Source organism: Silurus meridionalis, chromosome 8 (genome assembly GCF_014805685.1).
Source record: "Silurus meridionalis isolate SWU-2019-XX chromosome 8, ASM1480568v1, whole genome shotgun sequence".
NCBI lineage: Eukaryota > Metazoa > Chordata > Actinopteri > Siluriformes > Siluridae > Silurus > Silurus meridionalis.
In genome coordinates this window covers 15,981,879-15,997,854 of record NC_060891.1, presented here as the reverse complement: position 1 = coordinate 15,997,854, position 15,976 = coordinate 15,981,879, and the positions used below count along the sequence as shown (strand labels likewise).

General features: G+C 39.1%; 1 protein-coding gene across 3 annotated transcripts in view; it reads right to left on the bottom strand.

The window, feature by feature from the left end:
• LOC124390344 (neuronal PAS domain-containing protein 3) overlaps positions 1 to 15,976 on the bottom strand; it is a 220,455-nt gene that overhangs the window by 66,520 nt on the left and 137,959 nt on the right. For 2 of the 3 annotated variants that reach the window (XM_046856232.1, XM_046856233.1), the window contains exon 4: positions 4,282 to 4,371. The exons of the other annotated variant lie outside the window; for it this stretch is intronic. In XM_046856232.1, coding sequence (XP_046712188.1) covers positions 4,282 to 4,371 — 90 coding nt within the window. The remainder of the gene's footprint in view (positions 1 to 4,281; positions 4,372 to 15,976) is intronic. 3 annotated transcript variants of the gene reach the window in all.

Genomic DNA, 15,976 nt, shown 5'->3' with positions numbered 1-15,976 from the left:
AGTTAAGGGCTGTAGGGTCAGCATGTATATGTGTGTGCGCGTGTCTGTGTAAGTAGGAGCAGAAAGAAATTCAAGGTGGCTCAATTAAACATGACCCCTCTCTGCCCTGTTTCCCTGCACCATTCTACTAATCTGCATTTGGATACTGACCCTCAGCTGCCACAGTGTCATAAATAAAAAAGTACTTATTATCCATTTAGTACTGTTCTGCTTTTCTGCCTTGATGAGTTGTTAGAATAGCTAGCAGGAGGATCCCAGAGTGCTTTGAAAAGGTTCAATTAAGAAAGAAGAAGAAGTAAAACAGAGAAAATGCAAAAACAAATAATAATGGTGTCTAGATAGGGCTAACAAGCATACACAGATTCCATTAGCTGTAAATTAAAATTATATAAATATGTAGTTATTTAAAAAAATATAAATAAATAACTAAATTTCACTCACATATCACTCACACTGAAGAACAACTCAATTTATTAATGCGGTGCTTCTCAAAAATTATTTTGAATATTAGTTTTATCAATAAAAAACAGATTCGCTTTAGAGCATACCATTTATGCCTTTGCTATCCGTTTTGCGTTTTCATGGAAAGAAAATACAATTAACAAATACACAAACAATAAAATGCCCACAACTGATTCAATTATTTGATTAGGGCCAAAAACTACTTGGGCAAAAATGGCTTGGTGTCAGACAGATAGCAGAAGAGGTTAATGCAGGAGGCAGAGCAGGGTTTAAAGTGTGGAAGAATGAGGGATGGGATAAAGGAGGATGCAGAGCTGATCTTCACACAAAGATGTGATCAGACATTCAGGCAGATGGTTATGCTAATATATTCAATATTCCCCCTCTCTGTGTAGGGGTTACAGCATGGGGGGCAGTGAGGGCGGAGATGGGAGGGAAATAAAGGGGAGGGGCAGAGGTGGGTGTGAAATAAGAAAGAGGGGGTGGGGGGGTCTGGATAAATCTCAGTTGGCAAACCGTGTTTTATCTTTTAGATTTCAAAGCAGGCCTGCTCTTTTTTCTAACTGTGAAGACTATGGTCTTCATTCGTGAAGGAGAGTCTCTGCCAATGCAGAAAGCAGCGGCTGGCCGCGGGCGTTCCAAACCCATCATCATCGCCAAACATGGCTGACAACTGAGAGAGGACAAATTCCTCTACCATATGGTGGATTACACATGGCCTTCACATGTCGGCGAGCGTACAGTGGTGCTGTGCTTCCAGCTACACGCGAGGGGTTAAATCGAAAGCCTCCATGGCAGATGAGGACTCAGATGCTGTGCGTATTCCAGATGTATCAATTTCCTCGGATATCCAGTCCATGCGAGTGCATATGCTGTACTGGCAGGGGTGCAGGCTGAATAATGGCCACCTTCCAAAAGCTAATATTCTTTTGGCTGGAATAATGCAATTATTATTTTCCTAGCCATCAGCCTTGGCACACAATGCCATCTGTTACATGAAACAAACATACACATCTCCATTTAGAAAACAGACAGCTGCCCAGTCACAAGCTGTACCTCCACATTAGCTGTACAGGAGGACTGCAGGGATGCCACTGACCCTGCAACAAGGTCATATAAACCCCTCATCCAGCCTGTGACCATGCACTACGCTTATTACTTTACAAACCACGTAAAAGAAGGCCCGAGTGGCATGATTATATTCCTGCCACTCAATTTTGTGCCGTGGGATGGCTTATTGAATGGCACAACTGCAAATCTGGTGATTAATCTAGAAAGACGGCAACCCATCCATCACATATTAATTATTGGAAATGAACTAATCACCCTGCTCATAAGCCAGATAGTAGCTAGCGGAGGACAGGATAACTAAGACAAGAGACAAATTTGGCAGCATATGCCTATTTACATGCAGAAGTGAAATGATCATGGCTATTAGCACAACAAAAATGGTTAAATGGCCATCTGGTGGAGTGAATAATAGGGGTAAGAATTGCCGTGATTCACCTACTGTCAAACACGAGCCTCATTATCAGAGGAATCTGGAAGTGGAGTCACAAACAGCGGTGATAAGAGAGCAAGAACACATCCACTCCCTTCAGTTCGACCATGCCGCGTGCATTATCAAATAGCTAAGGGCATCTGCTGAGGTTGTACAGCATCACAATAGTGTCTGCTATACAAGAGGAGAAGCTTGTTCATACTGTAAAAACCTGTTAGGTGCTCCAGTCTACACACATTAATGTAACACAAGGTGGTCAATAGCCACAGAGGGAAAAGCAATTTCACATCACTCTTTCATTCAGCTCCGGGTGGTACACGGGTGGGGGTGGGGGATGGGGGGTGGCAAAGACTGTGAAAATTTTCTCGTGGGTGCGAGGCCCAAGACAGTATGTCTCTGGACAGAGAGAGAGAGAGAGAGAGAGAGAGAGAGAGAGAGAGAGAGAGAGAGAGAGAGAGAGATATCAAAATTTCACAGGCCCGTCTATAAAAATATGTCTTTCCGTACATCACAAGGAAATGAAATTTCACTCTAAAGGAATTTTTACTTTGTAAAACATACGAATGAACACACACCCATACACACACACACACCCATACATACACACACACACAGACACACACACACACACACACACACACACACACACACACACACACACACACACACACACACACACACACACACACACACACACACACACACACACACACACATTCAGGTGACAACCTCTTCCAATTTAACATTTTATTCTTTATCAAACAAATGCAGTTAACCAAAGGTTTTAAATCTCAGCAAGAAGCTGTGAAGTTTATCAGATATAATTGTGCCACTATCCAACACTACTGTCTCTCTGCTCCTGTAGACAGGAGAGGATACTTTATATCTACTATCAAAGACCTGAGGAAGGGCACGATTGAGAGATTAGCACTTCTTTACTGCTGCTGGAAACCTCAGTTTCTCTCTCTGCAAAAAAAAAAAAAAAAAACCCTTGGATCTGAAAGTCTGAACACCCGTATGATTGAGCAGCGGTGCTAAAAGGTCACGTTATCGACTGTGGCCCGATGTAATGGCTGGATGATGATTCAAGTCTTGAATGCCTAATAACGTTCATCATTAGCTCTTAAAATTTCAGGGCCAATGCATCAGTGGTAAAAAATATGAATGACCTTCTCTTCACCATGTGTGCTACAATATAGTATGCTGCTTTTGCATACACTATTAAAAAATACAGTAATTATATCCTTTTACTTGTCACCTGTTTTTGTAATGTTAAAGCCATTAACGCTTAAAACCAGAAAACACACTATAACAACAATCACTCTTTGGATGAAGTTGCCTCTGTTTCAGGGGTGATAAGAAATGATCTGTTGTTTCATTAATATTCTGTAATCAAAGAATAAAAACACAGAGTGAATCTACCTTAAACAAATCAAAACCTAGTCAAATATAAAAGCTTAAACCACACTAATTAGCACTGAAAATAATTAACTAGGATGCACGCTTTTTTGCGCTCTAAGACAGATTAACAAGCTATAAAGTTACCGGTAATTAAGATGAGCAGAATCACTGGATCAGCTTAGCCATGTAAGATAATAAACTCTACTCCTACTAAAGACTTAACAAGCCCTTTATCAGCAGGCCAAGCTCCTGACTGCAGATAAAACCCACATTAAAGATAAGTACAACAAATTCCACAAACTTTGGGGACAACTAATCAATTATTTGATAAAAATCATCAATCAATTAATGCTGAATTAAATTAGAATTTGCCTTAGCCTACTTCAGCTGCAAATAACTCATCGATTTAATCTTTTTAATCTGGTAAAAAAGTAGGCTGTTTTAATTTAACCCATACGCACCACTTTCTTCGATAATTTTTTTTGGGGGGGGGATTTAACCAATGGCACTGTTAACAAACGAAAGATTTCAACGACTTCCTGTGGAATATTTAGGCAGACAGCTAGAGTTCAATGAGCTGGCACTGAACTTATTTAATGACTAGAGGGTCTAAATCAAAATTAGTTGAATCTCTCCAGTTCTCAACATGAAGCTAAACAAGACAGAGCCATGTGGAAACTCAAGGTCATTCAAACACACACCCTCCCAGTTACTTACATTATTCATTACTAGATTCTAGCCAATTTGGAGCAGACTGTAATATGCAACTTGCATTAGATTCTCTCCACAAAACGTAGCACCGAAGAGTGCAAATGAAACACTAGTCCAACTGACAGGCAAGGTGTTAAACTACCACTAATTTGTCAGGATTGGCTTTCAGATGCATAAAAAAAAAAGACATATTAACACACACTCACCTGTGAAAGGCCGAGGTATATGGACACGGTCTCTGAGATATACAAAAACCTCCCCTCCTTGTTTAGTGCAAATACGAATCCATCCAGGGACTGTGGAAAGAAAGAGAAAGAAAGGAAAAGGAAGAAGAAGTGAGCGAGACAATACCCACAAAGGGCGTGTTTTTTTTTCCAACAGTAAGGATGTCTCAGAGTTTCTCCTGAAAACCACAATCAAGGCCTGATAAAGGGCACTAAACGAAAAAAGTAACAACTGAATCATTGGAGAAACCAAAACAAAACATGATGAATAAGAACTACAAGAAGCTGTCACTACAAGACGATGAATTCACGTTAATAACACAGGCTTTTCATTCACAGGATTGTCTAATGCTTTTCGGGTTTACATGCATATAATTAGGCATTTTGGACTATGAAAAGTCTTCTTCTGTGAAGATCACTGCTGGAGATTTAGAGACTAGGCATCCAACAGGCAACAATTAAGGTACTGAGGTCAGCTAGGTTAATTACATATTGTCCCCTACTGATTCAGATAATCTGCAGGGCCTGCTAAGCATAGGCATGAGTCAGCCAAGACAGAGAGAGATGGATAAGTAACAACAACAACAAAAAAGACTTGCACACAAGAAAAGAAAGAACTGAAAAAAACAAAGCATTGCACACAATGCCCCAGTCGATCTGATCACCTTTTTATGAAAATGAGGTTTACACAGATGGGGCAGAAGTGCGTCTCTCTTTTTCTTTCTCACTCTCGTTTATTTCCAGCTTTAAAAAGAGCAGCGGCAGCTGGCGAGAGGAGCGCGTGGTCTCTACCCGCCGATAAAACAGCAGAGCCCCGGGCTATTTACAGCACGCTGATATGCAGCTGACAACAGGAGCTCCCACAGCGCTCTGTCGGAGCCCGACAGCTTCCCCAAACACACATCTGCTAGCACCAGTGCTTAGCTTACACTTTACATTAGACTGCCTTAATATTGCCGCTAACGCTCGGTATGACACTTCACAGTGCACAGCGTAAAATTTAGTTCAATTCGGTACAATTTATATGAACTGTGTTTATGCTAGCAGTGGCACTTTTTCCACATTACGTTATAATAAATTGCGCTTTGATTGTACATTATGTCTGTTCTAAAATAGTAATCAAACAGTATCTTCTGTGGAGCGTAAGAAAAAAAAATTAGCCTACACAGTATTAAGCTAACAGCATGATACACACCAGCTAACACTAACAAGAATACCAGTAAAGCTCATAGCAGATAATGTAATGCAGGGCTAGTCCATTTACCAAGTGTTAGCATGTGTAACATGCTAAAGGTAGAGTGCCTTTGGAGATTAATATAATAATTATTATTGATTGCAAGGTGAAATTAGAGAGTTTCAGCAGTTTATGTAAGACAAAGCACAAATATACAGAATTAAAAAAGAAGTGAAAACCACTGATTATCTGTTTATCATGGCAGCTGTTAGAAGGTGAGGTATATTAGGCAACAAGGAAACATCTAGACGATTGGGTCAGAGCATCTCCAAAACTGCAGCTCTTTTGGGCTGTTCCCGGTCTGCAGTGTTTAGTATCTATTAAAAATGATCCAGGGAAGGAACAGTGGTAAAGTGGGTTCATTGATGCACGTGGGAAACGAAGACTGGCCCGTGTGGTCTGATCCTATAGACAAGCTTCTGTAGCTCAAATGAATAAAGTTCATACTGTTATTGCTCAACAGGCCAGGACAGTTTTGGCAGCAAAAGGGGAACCAACACAATATTAGGTAGGTGGTCATATGCTTGATCGGTTTATATGTGTGTGTGTGTATGTGTGTATAGTGCAAAAGTGCATAACATGATGTAGTTATCTCAGGTAACACCTAATCCTATGACCGCTTTGAGTCTATCAGAATTCCCACATTTCATGTCGGTTGAAAGTACTTTGCTTCTGTTGGGACTGCATCCTCCCCACACATCAGTGGAAGATCTTCTCAACCTTGTTACTGTGTAAAGTCAGATCTGGCACTGACACAATTCCTGCGTCCCCACAGAACCAACCCTGCCAGTCGGAGAGGATTGCCAGCAGTGGCCTCCAGCCACTCTCCAATCATCTACTGGCTGCTCGTCTCTAAAAGTGTGGGGCAGCAGAGCCAGGTCTCTGGAGGAGTGCCTAGTCGCCTCAGTCAGCCTCCCTGCTGTGATAAACGGCCTCTGTTTACAGGCTAACCACTGGGTAAAATGCCCTATAAATCACCTGGCAGACAAACTTCTGGGGGAGAAATGTGTTACATTAGGATGGGCCTTTTATGTCATTTGTTTAAAACAGTCATGCCTCACGAACCGCCTTGTGCTTTCTCTCTCTCTCTCTCTCTCTCTCTCTCTCTCTCTCTCTCTCTCTCTCTCTCTGCAGAGCTGAAGTGGGAAGAAGAATATCCCGAATAAGCTGCAGTAGTTCTTTGGAGAGCTCAAAAGTGGCTAGGGACTGGATCCCAGGTGATGTGTCTGACCTTTGGTTCTAGGCTGAAATCTGATTGAGGCTAGATTAAGTTAGGACAGATGGGTTGGTGATTGTCGGCAAACACTCAAAGAACATAATGGGAATTTTGCGAAGCAGGAACCCGTTGTGTTTTTAGACATATTCAGTTAAATCTCCTTAGGCATGGAATTGAATCTTTGGAGCTCTGATCTACAGCTGTCGCTGACAACGTTATATTGTATCTTATTCAAGGTTCAAAATTTAGAACAAGGACGTTAAAGTGGATCAATATTTTTCATCACTTGTGGTTTAATACTTGAGGCTGGGATGTAAAACAAATGAGACATACAAACACCACGATTTCAAGCAATATCACAATTCAGGCTTGGTGCCCTAGAGGAGCCAATGTAGACTCAATCCAAATTACCTTGTGTTTTCATATGGTGGGTGAATATGATAGGAATAGGATAGGAGGTGAAGGACATGTGCTGACAAACATCAATCTACTCCCGTTGCCCTGCACAAAACCATGCCACCATGTTGCTGCATTTATGCACTGGCCTTGCTGACCATTAACATTATCATAAATGATTAGGCCAAAAAAAAACGAGATTATAGAGAAAATGAAGGGTAGCCAAGGTCTGGAGCATGTCACATATTCAGGCAGAGCCAAGGTCCCCTCACTCCTCTGACCCTTCACCTACCCAACCCCTCAAAACAATCAGCGCAATCAAAACAAGCAGAGCTGATGAACTCTGCATGTGTCTATGTGAGAGGAGGATTGAGAGACGAAGAGAATCTCATTGTGCATGGATCTTATTATTAGCCACTCTCCTTTCTACAGACACACTCAAAAACACACCGACCCAAAAGAGAGACATACAGAATCCTCTTATTCAATATACAAATCACAGAAAATCACATAACAACCCTGAAATAAGCTAGCATTTGGCTATAGTGTAAGATCAGAGCATGTGTACTATGTGTATGTGTTTATAAAAGAGCGACATTTGGGCCGAGAAAAAAAAGGGTATTTTTCATTATAGAGAACCACACAGACAGAGTGAGGGAATGATTAGGGGCTTTAAAAGAAATCTTATCAGGACTAGTCTATTGCCATGGGAGCTGGGAAGGAAAAAAAGACATATTTTTCACTCAAGTCAATTTTGAAACTGACAAGCCATGTAGAAATGTGCAAATATGGATGCAGAGTATTGATTTATTTATTGAGGGCCCTAGCTCAGGGGATGCTCAAATCACTCATCTTTCTCCATGTTGGGAGCTCCTTCGAATGAAAGCTTCATTATAACGTTTATTTTAGATGGAGCTTAACATTAGAGAAAAGATCTCAGCTCCAACTCAACATGACATATTTATTGGCCCACTTTATAGGCAGAGTGACCCGGTGCTGACATCTGTTATAAAAAGATACTGGACTATGTGTAAACGTGTGTGTGTTTGTTTGGGTTTAGTGTGAGGAGGTTGGGGGGTTTGGGTCGATGCTGAATAATAATACAACAGAGAATTTGAAAGCTAAGGAGATGATATGAAAGAGAAGGAGGCAATTATAGAAGAAAATTATTGGCATAGATGGTACTCCTGTTATTAGAGACAATTTAAATTACAGTACACACAGACTGACATTGACTGCTAATATATTAAAATACTCTTTTTAAAGATTTTGCTGCTATAATTAAGAAGAAACATAAAACCCATACATTAAATAGCATGTTTAGTTGTGAACTACAGAAAGAAAATCTAAACAAACAGTGGGGGGACAAAACATCACTATTCACCATGAGTTGTTTGAAACTATTTAGTCAGCCACATTTCTCCCCAATATATAAACACAACGGAAAGCAACATGTCTAATTAGTGGATCATCAGAAATATCTGTAAAAACAAGCAAAACTGCTCAGACGGGTAATATATAAAATCTAAATTAGCATACTGTGGAGAGTGAGGAAAAGACAGGGGAAAAAATGTGATCAGCACGCTTGATGAGTAGAAAGTGAACACGAATTTCTCCCTGTCCATGCTGTGGAAAAGTTCCTTCGGGTGATGAGACAACAATATTGTTTCTACCTCCCTGGATTTAATTAAGTGATAACAGTCACCTTCGGGTGGTGGTACAAGACAATAATATCAGAGTTAAGAGAAAGTGCTGAGGCGACTGGGCTCTCCCTGTTATTAAGAGAGAGAGAGAGAGAGAGAGAGAGAGAGAGAGAGAGAGAGAGAGAGAGAGAGAAAGTGAGAGATAGGCTTACCTATTATACAAACTCCACCTTAGATTGAGTCAGGTTAGTTTCTGGAAATATATTTTCTAATCAGTTTGTGTGAGTGTGTGTGTGTGTGTGTGTAAAGGGGCTGGTTTAAGAGGATTTAGTTTAACTCTAAGAGGATTAATTCTAATTTGAATGCTTATGTGTTTAAACACAGGCTTAATAAAATGATATGACATCCATACAAACAAATGAAAGGCCTGGCTTAGTCAGGAGGTGACTGCCAGCTAGGCGCTGACACTAAACCAACACTGAGGTTCAAATACATGTGCACTATGTACACACCCGTATATGCACACACAGCGAGTTCTTCATGTGGCACATTGCACTATTCTTCAGGACATGAGGTGGGGGAGCAGGGATGAAGGCAGATGGCTGAATAGAAAAAAAAAAAAAAATAGAACCCGAGAAGAAAAGATTTGAGTGACCTTGAATGCTACTGAAGTACAGGCTAGATAGTGTAACGACAAAAGACACAATGTTTGCCAGGCCATTACGATGATTACAAAAAAAAAGTATAGCATTGGAAAGTCAACAAAAAAACCCCATCCCCTTCAAATGCAGGCTCAAGTTGCTCAATGGTATAATATTCATTTCTAAATGCTCGCCTATCCAGCATAGGCGAACACGAGTGGCTTATTGAAAGCAGTGTAGTATTGTAAGTCTAAGACCCCGCTATGAGAGACAGGATGTAAAAAGCGCTGAGGGTCAGTCTCCTTACAGCTCTCCAGTACCCGACTGAGACCCATCATCAAAAGGTTCCATTACAGCAGCAGGCTGCCATCATAATTACACCATAATCAGCTCGGCAGCGAGGGCCGGTGGAGTGGCCCGGGGCTCGCAAAGGTACGCTCAGGGTGTATGAATCACAGCGAGGTCAGAGTAACCAGACGGTGGCCTTCTCTTCAGCACACTCAGGCCTGCACAGAGAGGTCTAGTGCTGGTTGAAGTGGCTATCGAATCATAGCGGTTTTGTAAAATGGATCCTCTTTTAATGATGAGCTCACACTATTGAACCATTTTTTTTCCAAATGGTGCTGCTCAGCAGATCAGACTGTTTTATTACAATTTGATGTTTGATGTGCTTACTCATTTATAACAGTGCAAGGGCTTCACGGTACCAGATAAAAGCAGAGCGATGTCGGGATATTGAGGTTTGTTGATGAGGCCCAAGGCTTAGCTCCTAAAGTCCTACAGGCAATGAGGACCTTCAAGCTGCCAAGCATAATTGCCTTCTCTGCAGCTTTCAGCGCTCAGAAACAGACTCAAACAAGGACCACACACCCCCACCCCCACACACACGCATACACAAACAAACCGCAGTGATGCATCTTAAGAAATCACATAGGGTCTGACCACCACAGTCTAATTATGCTAATTGCTGCAATGCCCTTGCTTTATTTATGCATGGTGGCTAAGATAAATAAAAGGAAATTGCTTTGGATCTAACTGTATTCATTTCAGAATGCAAACTAGCTCGTGTTTGTTATGAGATTGCTGATCTGTTTACCCCTGAAATTTTGCAGGTAATTGCAATTTTGATTGTACATTTATTTTTTCCCAGTGACAGTCCCAGGACTGCATCCGTCTTCAGTTTGTATAATTAAATGCTTTGTAATATTTAAAGCACATCAAACGGAAGGAAGGCAGCACACGTTAGACTATTTCATTCAGCAGACTGAATAGCTCACTCAGGGGGATGGGGGATAAGCTTGCAGAATGGAGATGCTCGAGCTGAATGCGTTTTCAACTTCTGTGGTGTTGTTGAAGTAAATATTGAAATGTTGAGGAAGTGCCCCAGGGGATGGTTGGGGGGTTGGGGGTGGGGCATTGCTGCTGTGAAAGGAATAAAACATAAGGTGTGCAGAATAGTTTTCTTCTCGAAGCTTTCGCAGTCTTTACAATTAATCTCGATGTTTTATGCATCACATACATTTGAAACATTGGGGTGGGGTCTGTAATAACAATAGTTTTGCAGCTAAATCTGCTCATAGAATAAATATTGTATTACTATTTGTCCAGCTAATAAATTGACCTACAAACTACTATTCATAAGTTTAGTGTGCTTGCTCTAAGCGTATTCCAGGTGCACAGGACTGTTCAGCAAAAGTTGATCACATTTGATGAAAAAGAGTAACGCAAATTACAAAGCCTACTAATAAACATTCCAAAAGATGGAATGTTTAAATGTGTATTTATCACAATATTACAATGTTCTGGTCTTGTGTTTCGGAAATTAAGACCTCAGGAGGTCCTCTGCAAAAATTAGGCCATTTTTAAATATCTCTTTCCTCAATAAGGTCAAGACAGATTTACTTTAATAACTATTCGATAAACTTTTCATATTTAGTAGAATAGTAAATAATATTTTACACATTTAAGCAAATGCCAGGTACAGCTTGTTAAAGGTTATTATTTGCTATTCGTGTGTTAAATTCAATCATAATATTATTATAATTTTTCATAAGCTTTGTCCTAGTACTTTTTTCATGATAAGTCTAAAATCTTTTTCTTTTAGACTGAGAGAGATCAAGAGATATACCTCACAGCTTTCACTTTAGTACTGAATATGTAAAAAGCTTACAAAAGAAGTATTTTAACAGAATTGAAATAAAAATATGAGGGAAAAACATTTTCTATAATATTCTCTATTATATTTGTCACAGAGAATAAAACTGTGATAATAAAAAAGTGCTATGTTAAACTTAGCTGTACATTTTATTACATGAAAATGGAACCGGTTCTAACCATTAGTGTTGTTTTTTCATTTAGTCATTAAGCACAAACAGCAAATAAACAAAACTAAAAGCTACTAAAAGAGCAAAAGTTTACTGTAAGACTCTGCTATGAAGAGGACTGGTGGTGGGGTGATGAATTCATTCATACTTATCTCATTAAATTTACAATCCAATGGCATTATTATTTAAACGGAAAAAACAAACAACAACAAAAAACAACAAAAAAAACAGAAAAGGGGAAGGGTCTTTTGTTGCTGCCACTGTTCCCCAGCAGACAGGTGTGTTGATTTATTTATTGTATTTGTGCATTCCTGTCTTACGTGGAGGAACAAATGTGCCGACCGTAGGAGAGTTCATTGACAGGCCCTTTGTATAGCACAGTAAAAAAATGAGCCACTTACTTACAGCCCATCCATAGGAAATCGGATGCAATGAGAATCAGAATGAAAGTGCTCCCAGTGCTGATGCCTCTACAGACAGAGGCTACAGCAGAGCACAGGGGAGGAAAATCAATAAAGGATAACTCCTTTTCTCTCGCACACAACTTAAGATTCAGCAAAAGTTTTGTCTGGGGAACTTCGCCCTGATACAGGGCAGGGAACCGAAACCGACATTAATCATTCCAGCGAGTGTGACGCTGCTTTAGTACAATAACTTGTCGTCGGAGCCGCTGGCCCACCTCGCTCCCGCGCGTAAAGCCTATCACTCAGTGTGCTCTTAAGGGCCAGATAAACAATCACCAGAGTCCCATATTCTGTTAAATCACTGTAGCCATTAGTCTGAATAGAGAGAAGGGAACTGAGGAAGAAAAGGAATCGCAGCACCCTGGCGGGGCCCAGATGCTTATCAGCTGCCTGAAGAAGACATTCGCCTTTTGTCTGGATTGCCCTTGACACATCCTTAAGGGAGGGGAAGTCTTGAACTTGCCTTTGTTTTGAAGAACTCTCGGACCCTGGCAGTTTAATCCGGGGTTAAACACTGCGGAATCTCACGAGTATTTAAGCATTCCCTCTATCTTTGATATCCATCTCCTTTTATATATAAATATCTATTCAAAGGTCGTCCTGTGAGCGAGAGGGATAAGTGCACCATTGTGATCAGAATGCGGAGGCTCTGATCAGATGATAGCGCACACCAAAGCCTTCAGCGCTGTGGGAGAATACTCATACTTAACACAAATTCATCACGGCCCCATGTGCCTAAAATTAACATCAGCATTTCATTGCAAACATCACATTTTTCATTGTTGTTTTTTTTTTATTTGTATTTTATGACCACCCCCCCCTAAAAACAAGTAAACATGTCTAAGAATATATTATGCCATGTGAATATCACCCCCAAAGCTCCCGTGGAAGTGCAGGCAGTAGAGTTAATGCAAGTTGGAAAGCATATGGGTATTTATAGACTGTGGTACCTCAGAGAACACGTTTAAAACCACAGTAACTGCACCCAAAGTTGCATTATGAGCTGATACGAGCCCCAGTAAATGCTGCCTGGTGTTCCCCACATGAGCCATAATACACAATACAAGAGGCATGAAGGCAGAACACACAAACGTGCAGTGTCTTATCATCAGCTGATGCTTATTTTTAAGAAAATGTCTTCAGCTCCTGTTATAATCAATCTTAGTGACCGTAGTCCATGAAAGATTGTGTTTTGTCAGATTACGGAGTGCTTATAAAATGTATAAGTGGGGTGGCCAAAGCATTAGCTTGTTATCTAGCTCATTTAATATTTATTAGTATACAGCTAAAATAACAACAAAAAAACAATATTTACTTACACAAAACCAACCAGTGACATTTAGCATGTGGCTATGTTTAAACACAATACACTTTACTGTCACACACTGTGTAGCTGTGTAACCACATCAGAATCAAATCATTCAGAATTCCACCCCTATGGCACTCTCCTCATCAGCCGAAAGGCATTGAGGCTGACCTTGGAGCAAAGCTAACCCTTAACCAAACCCTAACCCTGGACCTGAAACCTAACCCTAGCTCTGAACCCTAAACCCTAAGTTTAACTCTAATGCTGAACCCTGACCCCAGAATCCTTAAACCTGACCGTAGACCCGAACCCTAATCCTGAAACCTCTAACACTTAAACTCATAACGCTCTAACTCTAAACTCATAACGCTAACCCCATAACCTAACCCTAGCCCTAAATGGATTAGTTAGCATGTGGTTACGCTAGACAATTTATTTTAAGAATCAGAGTGAGAAAACAGAAAAAAAAAGTGTCATCACAAAGGCATCATACACCTCCTCAACTAGCATAAGCATGCGGTCACCTCTGAGTAAAAAGCAGATAGTAAATAAAGACACTAGCAAGACATATATTAAATACATATATTTTATGTAACAGCAAATCTCATAGACAATCTTCTATATTCTATATTGCTATAAAAGAATAAAAATGTACTTTGTGTTTATTAATGTATTAATTAGTCTGCCATATGTTATTACACTACATTAAGTATTTGATGGTGGTTTGCTACGTATTTAATAGTGAGACACTAAATCTGTACTACTGTAATCATATATACATACCCATGCCTTTCTTTCTTATTCTTGTATATATATATATATATATATATATATATATATATATATATATATATATATATATATATATATATATATATTAGAGCCGTCCAAACTTAATCGCACATTTTTATCTGTTCTAAATGTACCATAAATTAATACTTTTCAAGTTTTTAATACACTTATCAACATGGGCATGGAGAACCAACATTTTAATGTTTCACAGTTTGCGAAAGACTCATGTCTATATCCTAATTTAGTTATTTGGTGTTTGGTAACAAAAGGCTACTTTACATCAGAAACACTGACTCACTGACAAATGTGTCATTCATAAGAAAACAACTGATGACACCCGTTTTCAGAGCAACTTTCTAACTAATGAATTATTTAATTGTTAGTCATAAATATTATAATGTATTATGTGTCAGGTAGTCATTTATGCAATGGTATGCAAAATCATGATTCTACTAAACAGCTACTTCAATTAGCGTACAATATTCGGCGATCAAATATTTATTTATCAATCATTGGTGAATCATTCTTACCTTGAACACCCTTTTCCATAAAGAACTACTGTGTAGGCTCCAATCAGAGGCCGCATTTTTCTGACATCTTCAATTAGACTTCTTATTTAAAATACATACATAAATACTGCCCTCATCCCTGTACACATTATATATATATATATATATATATATATATATATATATATATATATATATATATATATATATATATATATATACATTTTATCCCTACTTTATTTTTACTTTATAGTTATACTTTACACCTTTATTATTACTTTATATTTGATTTTTATTTCTAAAATTATTCATATCCTCTTTTGGTTTCTATTTACATGTTAGAGTCATAATAAGCATTTCACTGCATGTCGTACTCTATATGAATGTGAATGTTAGAGATAATAATTTAATTTGATTACAACAAAAAACTTTTATCTGCCAAAAGGGTTCGCTAATGAATGTATGCTTTGTCCACCATTTTACTTGTATGTAGAGTACGTATGAACAGTTTGCCATTTACTCTTATTAATAATTTGCTCGCTAATAAAAAGAACTGTTTTTGAAGAAGTTTGAAAATCTCTATCTAAGTGATAGCAGAGTCCCGTGAAAACCTGGCAGGGATAAGGAGAAGAGAAGCACATGCTCAGGCCTCTTTAGGGAAGAGTGTGCAAGCTCTGTGATAATGAGAGAATCTAGTGAGACACCTAAATTCGAAGGGAACTTGTTAACATCTGCATTACTCTGATATGAAGATTATTGCAGAGCCCAATTCGGAATTAGTATTCTTAAGAACACTGCTTATCTTTAACTCACGTTTTCTTTTTTTTTTCACTTGTCAGACAAAGAGTGCAATAATGAATGTTAATAATATGTCCTTTCCTCTTTTGTTGCCTGCCACTTTCATCACATGTCCATATTTTCTTCATGCTTATTTGCATTTTTGGTGTGTGGAATATTATGGCTTTATAAGCTTTATGATACTTAAATCTAAAAAATCTAAAACTAAAAAAGTAAATAAAGCAATGAATTCACAATTTGTGCATTTTTTGCAGTACTTTGAGATAAGATGAGATTTGGACACTACACCAAATGGCCATTTTTGATAGAAAAATAATAATTATGACTAAGTAGCTCACAGTTATACAAATAAGT